Below are 10,464 nucleotides of genomic sequence, written 5' to 3'. Positions count from 1 at the left end.
ACTAGGAAATGCAGCTGTGATATGTCTGCAATGACAAAACTCATTCTATATTTTCACACATCCCCTTTGTTAGGACCGAAAATACCAGGTGTCATGCGGAAGCTAGCTAAGCAAACCTTGAACGACGATAAATTATGCAACAAAAGAGAAATCTACCAAAAGAGACACATTTAACGTGGTTCGGTCAACTGATCTACGTCCTCAGCAGAGATGAGCAATCCACTGTAATAAAAAAAGAGTACAAAATATCGAGAGAACAACCTCACGAAGAGGCAAACACAAGTAACACACTAACACTTGTCCCGTAAAATTCTCCCCCTAAACACGACTCTCAAACTCCATATGGCTACATTGTGGATGTACTAAATGAGAAGAACGGATCCTCAATTTATAGAAGTCCAAACATTTTCCTACAAGAAAAAGGACTAGCCAAGTATAGGAGAATTATAATTTCCTTCTACAAAAAGGAAAACTCAATTAAGGTAATTATATTGCCCTTTCCTTCAACAAATAGGAAAACCAAATATGGTAAGAAAATTATGGCAAACACCTAACACCCTTCTCTTGAAAGAAAAAAAAACTCATTTTAACATTTTTTTTATCAACTTGTTCAGAACTGGGGCATAGTTATAGTTGCACTTGTAGTTAAAGAAATTATAAGAAATTGAAAATTAGTCAAAAACTCACTAAATTCTCAAAATGGAGATTGCTAAAAGGAAAACATCTTGAATCTTTGAACTATATTAGTCTTTGCATGGTAAAAATTAATTAGCGTCCGGAGTTTACACTATACCATATTAATTATCATAGTTAAATGATAAATTAAGATGAGAATATATATATTAATTAACTATAGTTTAATGATAATCATATTTGCGAAAAGATGTATATGTATTTATTGGATGGTATAATCAAAGAAAAAGAAAAAAATTTTAGTTTGGTAATTTAACAAATTATTAAAAAGGAATAAGTAAATAAAAAGTTGATTTAGATTTTGACAGGTTGAGTTTTCGCCATTGTTTAAATCAAATCCATCCAATCTATATGGATCTATGATAGTTGAGCTTTGACTTATTTATCGATTCAATTCATCTTGACTCGTCCAAATCGTTGACATCTTATAAACCAACCAAGAAAAACAAACGAAATAAAAAAATTCTGCTGCTTTCTTCAGCCTGAAGCTGAAACTAGTCACAAATTTGAACATGCAAAAACAAAATAAAAAGAGCATAAATATAAAAAGATAAATTATAAAGCTGAGAGAGAGAGAGACAAGGTCTGACTCAAAGCCACCCCAACGGTCTATGGCCAGTGAACCGACAAGCGCGCGCACTTGTCCTTTTCTTTCTAAAGCTTCAAAATATGCGAAAAAATTGTACGGCGTCCTATTTGGTCGTCCTCTTTTAACTTATACCTACTTTTTAAAACGGTTTTAACTTGTACCCACTTTTTAAATAACTTTAGGCCTCTTTCTCCTCCTTCGTTTTCTTCTTCTCAAGATTTTCCACTCACCTTCAAGCTTTCAATAGAAGAGGCATTTTGTGAACAGAGCAAGAAACAAGCAGATTCTTTCATTGTTTTCTGCTCTAGCTACATGTTAAACCGCCGGTGCATTGTTTTTGCACTTCGTCTCCTTTGTTTCTAGTTAGGTGGATGCATTTCTTGCCTAGGCAATGAATTAGCACAAGATACTCATAAATTTGTATCACAGTACACATGTTTTTGTTTTCAATTACCAAATAAGCGAGCTGAAGTTCAGCAAATACTAAACAAACTTCGACTCCTAGAATACTGAAATTCAACAAATACTAAACAAACTTCAGCTCCTAGAATGCTGAAGTTCAGCAAACACAAAACAAACTTCAACTCCTAAAATACTGAAGTTCAGCAAATACTCAACAAACTTTCAGCTCCTAGAATGCTGAAATTCAATAATTACAAAACAAAAACTTCATCCAAAATATGTTGTAGTTTTATTGAATTGAAGTTTGTCATTGCACTATGATCTGAAGTTTGCGTGATTGCATTTGCTACTTCAGGCCCGTATGTCTGAAGTTACCCGAAAAATGGGTACGCTTGCAATTTTTTTTGCAAAGCGGGTATAAGTTAAAATGTAACCCAAAAACAGGGTATAGATGTAAATCCCCCAAAATATGCCAAGATGAAATTAAAGCATACGGGCTTGTTTTTTTTCTTCTTCTCATTTATGCCTAATCATACTAATTTATCATAGTTAAATAATAAATTAAAGAAATATATCTATTTTTTAATTATAATTTAGTGATTACCATAATTGTAAAGATAATTATATATTTATTAATTTGGTATAAACAAGACCTATCCTTACATGTAAGTAGTGGTGACAAATGAATAACAAATAGTAATCTATTCATATTATCCACTAAAAAAATGGTTGGATAATGAAATTTTTAAAATGGGTAAAACATGAATCATATCTATACTATCCTTATATATATATATATATACACACACATAATAATAATAGAGAATTAATAAATAAAAAAATCTCATCCTCTAAAAATTAACAAGGACACGTGTTAGTTATTCAAAACTATATTGACATCTAATGGAGCAAATTGTAATGGAGCGGAGTCGCTCCCTTATTTTAACATGTTACAACTTCGATTGGTAGTTCTTATATATTTTCTATTATAATGGTATATGTGATAAATTTTATAATAGTGGTATATATAAAGTATAAAATACACAACTTTAAAGAATATGTATGGTATATTTTGTTTCTTTACATATATTATGATGTATATAAATAATTTAGATATGTGGTATAAAATACATATAAAAAAATATATGATATATTGATGGAAGGTGAGCCACAAATTTACCATCCATGTTTTGTTAGTTTCAAGGGTATATGTGAGCCAAAATTGAAACGTTACGGGTATTTTTTTGATCAAACAAGGTTAATGGAGGGCATTTTTGAGCCATTTTCAATACGTTAGGCATATTTTTTTGGCCCTTTTCCGTTTATTAAATAAGAATTCTGAGATAGAAAATACGATTAAATTCACCAACTGCTCCAGCATACTCCTTTTTTATTTTTTACTTGCAAATTAAATGGAAAAAAGAGACAAGTGAGGCTTGCTCAGTTGGTAAAAGCATCTCCACCTACGACCGTTAGGTCCTGGGTTCGAGTCACCATGGAGGGAAAGTGTGGAAACACTATAGATTCTCCTAATTTGGGAGGGGTTTATAAAAAAAAATGGAAAAAAGAGAATGCAGTACTACTTAATCCTATGATATCTATATAACATGGACACGCACCTCAATTTGTTCCATTATTATGCGATCTTTTAAAGTGAGATTTCTACTTTATAATTTATATCTTTATTATTATGTTTAATTTGGGGACAATAATTAAGGCTTTTGAGTTAATTAATAAGATGCAAGGTTCAATGAACATCTCCATTTGTCCTCTTTTTTGTTATTATTATACAAAGAAATTTTTTGTAGATTGCAAGTTTCAATTTTCAACACAATGATTCAATGTTTGCTAAAGAAAGGAGACAAAAGACCGTGGAAACATCATTAATTAAATTAAACATAAATTAAACCATAATTCAGAACTTTAATTATACGAGTAGTACTATTCTTTTCCCTGTTGGATATCTGATAAATACATTCAAAGTACTTTATTAAAATTATTGTACATTTTGACTGTACTTCAGATCTAATCAATTTATTGTTTGGTTGAACCTTAAAATTAAAGATATTTCTGCTTCTAGTTATGGCTTCTTGTAGCTTAGAGTTGCAAGAATTCAATATTAAAAGAAAATGATGTAAACTGGTTATAGGTAATTAATATATATAGCCCCAACTCTATATAGTATATCTCCTTTAAAAAGAAAAAAAAATGCTTTCACAAATTACCCTATTTTTACTTTTGTTGTAGCTTGAAGGGGAGCCTTGGAACAACATAAGATTGTCTTTGTGTGGCTTATATGTCACAGGTTCGAACCGTGAAATCAGTCATTGATGCTAAAATTAGAGTAAGTTGCTTATATCATATCCTTTTGGAGCAGTGGGAGATTGTAACTAGTGGGAATTGAACCAATGACCTTATATAGGTTTTGAACCTCCTTGACGACTAAGCTATACTTTTTGGCTGCGTAATGAGGATTCAAAACATAATATATAGAGGTAAAAACATATTTTACCTTATATAAACAATATAATTTTTCGACGAAGGAGGTAACCCCTTTCCGCCCCTTAAATCCGCACCTGTTTTGAAGTGTTGCCCTTCCCTGAGCCCCGTATAAATACATAATACATATTACTGTTAATTTTCAAGAGAGATTTTCTGGATATGTAATGCTAATTTGGAACCCATTCCTGGTGCCACGGTGTTTACTATGTCACTCCAATATTTGGTACCTTTTTTTTTTGTGTGTGCGCATAATACACTGAATTTAAAATAACTCATTGTATTGTATCGTATTGTTATTTTAATTACGATACTTGTTTTGATTGTTACTTAAATTTTATTGTATCGTATCGTTAAATCCGTCATTACATAATGACGAAATGTATCACTTTATATAACGACTAATTTGGTGTGATCGTATCGTTACTTTGTCTTTTTCTCTCAATCTCACTCTTTATTATTATTAAATAATTTTATTTATCATTTACCCTGCCTTATTATATAATAATTTTACTCTGTATCATAATTTTTCTTTATAATATTACAAGTTTATTCTTCATGAAACGATGGCAAACAAAACAATCTATCCAAACATTGCATTCGTTAAAAAATACAGTACAATATAATATGACACGATACGATATATTGTGAAACGATGCATAACAACTACCCAAACAAGCTGTTATAAAAGTTTCCAAAAAAAAATGTTTTTAAGGAATGACTATAATATTTATTTTGTCAAAGAAGTGAAACAATTACCCAGAAAAGGACTTATTGATTGTAACCTAAAGAAATAGAAGATACACCACAATATATAGTATTTAAATTTCATAAACTAATAATTTAGATATTTTTTGTACCAGATTATATTAAAACCAACTTATGATACTCTTTATAATAAACATGATTTTATAAACGTAAAGAGAAGGCAAATAGCAACAATTCATCCAATGAAATTACACTAAAATTATACGTAGGTGATTTTTTGTTCATTAACTTAAGTTTTAATGAATATACAGTTGTTTTTAACTCAAAAAAAAAAAATAGTAGTAGTTGTTTTTACCTCAGTTAATGAACTAACTAATCTCAATTCTAACTAATTGTGGCAGTTATATCAATTTTTATGTCCATTACACTTTATTTGGGTTCAGTTTTTTAAGTTAAAAAAAAAAAGACTTCAATATTTTTAATTAAGAAAATGATTGAGAAAAATAAAATCTTCTTAGTTCATTCATACATAATTTTATCTGGAAAAAAAAAAGATTCCTTCGAATCTTATTTTTGGCCAAAGTTTGAGAGACACTGACACATGAATAAATATTGAAATAATTGTTATAAGTTGAAATAAAGCTAAACATTGAATAAAGTTATAAATTGAAATAAAGCTATGATTCTAAATGCTCTTATAGTCAAAAGCAAATTGCTAAGGCAACGGCTATAATTCCGCTTATTCCACTCTTCACCTTCTCTTTCTCCCTCATTGACATTTCCACCGGAAAACTTCAAAAAGCCGGCGAATAAACCGGATACAACTTTGAATTTTCGGATATCCAATTCCGGGAAATGCAGGGAGGATAATAATAATAATAATTATATTCAAAATCCTTCTATGCCATGTAAGTAATATATAAGCTTTTCTTCATTGACCATTTTGGTTTTTGATTCTTTCTACTGGTAAAGAATCCACTCTATTGTTGAAAAAAATTAGCCCCAGTGCCCCCAAATTATTCTCACTTCTCACATTCTTGGAAAATTTCCCAAAAAAGATTGAACCTTTGAAGATTTATTCAGCTTCTTGATCTTCTAGCTTTAGCATTTCTAAGGTAATTTGGATCAATTTCAAATTGGGCATTTCCTATTTCACAGTTTAGGTAATGCTCTGTTTGGGTTTCTGAAAGATAATAAGAAAGTTTGAGTCTTTATTGGTTTTTGATTTTATCTCTTTTTTGTGTATCCTTAGTTAAAGGTTGAGTCTTTTGGTAAAAGGGGTTCAAATTTCTTGCATTTTGGACATTGTTGATGCTTTGTTTAGGATTTTGAACAATTACATAGTCATCAAGGAGAAAAGGGGCTAGTTTTGTAAAGCCTTTGTTGTATAATCATCACAATGTCTGCTGTGGATGTGGCTTTGAGTCCGGTTCAAGACGAGTCTGTCCGGTCTACGAGACATATCTATGGCCCTTTGGCTCTTTGCACGAATGAATCGATTGTAATATACATTACTGTGGCTGGTTCTGTGATTCCAATGCGCGTGTTGGAATCTGATTCGATTGGTGAAGTGAAACTTAAGATTCAAACAAGTAAAGGTTTTGTGGTTAAGATGCAGAAGCTAGTTTTTGGAGGTAGAGAGCTAGCAAGAAATGAATCTTTGGTTAAGGACTATGGAGTTAGTAATGGGAATGTTCTGCATTTGGTACTGAAGATATCTGATCTTCTTGTTATCACTGTTAGGACTACTTGTGGCAAGGAATTTGAATTTCCTGTTGATAGGCATCAAGATATCGGGTATCTAAAGCGTACCATATTGAAGAAAGGCAAAGATTTTGGTGAGGAACTTAAAGTTCATGAGCTTTTCTGTAATGGTGAGAAGCTTGAGGATAAGAAGCTCATTGATGATGTTACTGCTGATGCTGTGATTCACTTGTTAGTTCAAAAATTTGCAAAGGTTCGGGCTAAGCATGTCGAGAGGGACGTTCAATTCTTGGAACCTATTGTTGTTAATCCAAATATAGAACTGCCATCCAATATTTGGGACATGATCAGCTCTGTGTGTGATGGTTTGACAAAAGGAAATAGACCGATCAGATCGTCTGAAGGGAGTGGAGGAACTTATTTTATGCAGGATGGATCTGGCAACAAGTATGTTGCTGTTTTTAAGCCCGTAGACGAGGAACCTCTTGCTGTGAATAACCCGCAAGGACTACCTTTATCAACCAATGGTGAAGGGTTGAAAAGGGGAACCCGAGTAGGAGAAGGTGCATTTAGGGAAGTTGCAGCTTTTCTACTGGATCATCCAAGGAAGAGGGGACACCGATCATTATCCAATGGTGAGATTGGATTTTCTGGTGTGCCTCCTACTGCTATGGTTCAGTGTTTGCACAATGGTTTTCATCATCATAATGGATTTGAGTGGTCGTCAGAGTACATTAAGTTTGGTTCACTGCAGTTATTTATGAAGAATGAAGGAAATTGTGAGGATAGGGGTCCTGGGGAATTTCCTGTGGAGGAAGTTCATAAGATTACTGTCTTTGATATAAGAACAGCAAATGCAGATAGGCATGCTGGGAATATTCTTGTGAGCAGGGAAGGAGAAAAAGGGCGAATCGTGCTTACTCCAATTGACCATGGCTACTGCTTGCCTGAGAATGTAAGTGATGATTTTGTTCATCCTTGTAAATGCTGTTTGACAAATTAGACGTTAAGCAATGCTTTCGAACTGGTAAAGTTGTTGTCATGTGACCAGGATGTCACGGGTTCAAGCCGTGGTAACAGCCTCTTGCAGAAATGCAGGGTAAGGTTGCATACAATAGACCCTTGTGGTCCGGCCCTTCCCCCGACCCCCCGCATAGCGGGAGCTTAGTGCACCGGGCTGCCCTAAGCAATGCTTTCGAACTTGTGTTCGTAAATTTTTATTTTCATAAACTTGATTAAGGCGTGAGAGTGCTTAGAACTCATAAGTGTACAAATGCATAACTCCATTTCTGTTTCTTTTCCAGATGTTTTCCGGCCTTGTGAATACTTCTAATATTTTGGTCATGTGTAATTGATTGTTCTGGTCTGGAAATACTTTGGGGCCTAGCTTTGATACCAAAGAATTTGTTCTACTTGTACTGAATCGGGATATTAAGAAAAGCATGTTTACCCTGTCGATAAGCTTAATAATGGCTTGATATAATGTACTAGGGATAGGGATGGTTTGACTGGATATCGCCTCTCCTACCTTTAGGTCTCGTTCCCACCTCCAAATACATAGAAGTCTTTGAAATCAACATTTGATGTTACTTTTTGACGCATTAAGTTGCACTCTCATTTTGATATCTTAAGATCTGTGATATACTGATATTGCGATATCTGGGTCGCACTCGTGATTCATCATGTCCCTCTATCAGTTTGATAGCATTTATACTAATGGAAGATCTACTTGCTTCAACGAGCTGTTCTAATAACTGAAGTTTCTTCTTTTACGATTCAGAATTTTCCACTCACAAATTTGTGTTCTGCAGTTCGAGGATTGCACCTTTGATTGGCTCTACTGGCCACAAGCCCGTCAGCCTTACTCTCCAGAAACTATTGAGTACATCAAATCCCTGGATGCTGAACAAGACATTAACCTCCTTAAGTTTTATGGACTGGATTTGTCTGTTGAATGTGCTCGTACTCTTCGTATCTCAACCATGCTTCTGAAGAAAGGAGTAGAGAGAGGACTTACTCCCTTTGACATAGGAAGCATAATGTGCAGGGAAACCTTGAACAACGAATCTGTTATCGAGGAAATTGTTCGTACTGCTCAAGATTCTATGCTTCCCGGCATGACTGAAGCTGCATTTCTTGAAACTGTCTCCACGCTCATGGATATCAAGCTTGAGAAGCTCAAAATATAATTCTTACCACGGATTGTAAGTATATGTATCTGTTGTATGTATATAGCATTCAGTCCATATATATAAAAATGGACTGAATGGAGAGATAGTAAAGGCGGATGACTGACTTTGTCGTCTATGGTCAGAAACCTTTTCCCTCAACTTCTGCACATTACCAATTTGATGGTTTTCCAAATATGGATCAGAAGTTGCAATATGCAATAAATAATAAATAAAAATAAACTGTTACTCTATAAACAGTTGTCTTTGTATCCTTTCTCGACGAGTAAAGTGATACTGACTTATTTGAATAAGGCAACTTTGTAACACAAATTCCTTACCTGTTTTGAAATTTTATGTATTATTGTTGTTGTTGTTGTTCAAAGAAAGCCAGTAAACGATTAAAAAGAGATTGATACAATGCAACTGGTGTCTGGATTATAGTTTACTTAGTTTTCTGTGCTGCAATACCATATATTCTCTGTGGGATAGATAAAAAGGGCAGCCCAGTGTATGAAGCATACCGCGTTTATGCAGGGTTCGAGGAAGGGCCGCACCCCAAGGGGATATAATGTAGGCAGTCTACCCTGATGTAAGCATCAGTAACTGATTCTACGGCTTGAACTCGTAACCTATAGGTCACGCAGAGACAACTTTATTGTTGCTCCAAGACTCCCCTTCAACAAAAACTGATCACATTTTGGCTGCTGTCGCGGCCTTTTGAATATCAACTATATAATAGAGTACATGAATACTAATACAATATGTAAATCAGGAGGTGGCTTTCTTGAAATCTTCATAAAACAGCAACAGCAACAGTTGTGGATGAATAGTTACATGTTTGCTATAAATAATTTAACTTGATGTTACAAAGGGCAGCCTGGTACACAAAACATCCCACATTCACGCAAGATCTAGGAAAGCACAACCCAAAGGATATAACGTAGAGGATCTATCCAAATACAAACATTAGTGGCTGATTCCACGGCTCGAAGCCGTGACATATAGGTCATACGGAGACAACTTTACCATTCCTCTAGGACTCCCCTTCTATTTAACTTTGATATTACCATACTCTATTTTCCATCGTATCATATTAGACTTGCTAGTTGCTACGAATAGTTACATGTTTGTGATAGATAACTTAACTTGATGGTGCGTATATTATCAATGCACAAAAGTTAAACTCTTTTTCTTATATATGAATGAATTTCATCGTTCAATTGTACCTATTATCTCTCACCTTTGATTTAGATGATTTGGATTAAAAAGAGTCAAAAAAGTTTTAGCTTGAGACAGCTACCTTTATTTTGAAAAAGAAAAAGACAGCTCCTTTTAGGAAATAACTCATTCAGCTAATTTATAAATAATCCTATAGAAGTTTAGAAAATGACAGAAACTAAAGCCAAAGAGTTAACATTAATGAGATCGAATTGCATAAATCTGAGTTTGAAAAGTACATTATGTTATCCGAATTCAACATTTTCTGTTTGTAACTAACAATGTCATACTATAAAAAGAAAATTCCAATATAAGGCGACATACCACCATTTCAGGTTAAAGCAAAGTTCTCTGTTTCACTAATTTGGATAGATCAACATTTAGGAAAATGCATAAGTACCCGGCATATATTCGGATATTCAACTACACACTTCATCTTTGTCAGAATACTATTATCTCTCTAATTTTTTTTAAAATAAA

General features: G+C 33.5%; 1 protein-coding gene across 1 annotated transcript; it reads left to right on the top strand.

Annotated features, from left to right (window-relative positions):
- The first annotated feature begins 5,605 nt into the window (after positions 1–5,605).
- LOC104225136 (phosphatidylinositol 4-kinase gamma 4-like) lies at positions 5,606–9,211 on the top strand. The gene is made up of 2 exons (XM_009776904.2): positions 5,606–7,550; positions 8,407–9,211. Exons 1-2 carry the CDS (start codon positions 6,291–6,293, stop codon positions 8,782–8,784), a joined length of 1,638 nt encoding a protein of 545 aa, XP_009775206.1. The 5' UTR covers positions 5,606–6,290; the 3' UTR covers positions 8,785–9,211.
- Positions 9,212–10,464: the final 1,253 nt, after the last annotated feature.

The sequence above is a fragment of the Nicotiana sylvestris genome, chromosome 8, assembly GCF_000393655.2.
Source record: "Nicotiana sylvestris chromosome 8, ASM39365v2, whole genome shotgun sequence".
NCBI lineage: Eukaryota > Viridiplantae > Streptophyta > Magnoliopsida > Solanales > Solanaceae > Nicotiana > Nicotiana sylvestris.
Note: the sequence above shows the minus strand (reverse complement) of the source record. Positions and strands in the feature narration are given on the sequence as shown.

What these genes read in the sequence shown, in the direction of transcription:
- LOC104225136 (XM_009776904.2), top strand. Translation starts at nt 6,291, where the DNA reads ATGTCTGCTGTGGATGTGGCTTTGAGTCCGGTTCAAGACGAGTCTGTC. An exon ending in GCTACTGCTTGCCTGAGAAT is followed by an intron (nt 7,551 to 8,406) that starts GTAAGTGATGAT and finishes TGTGTTCTGCAG; the next exon opens with TTCGAGGATTGCACCTTTGA.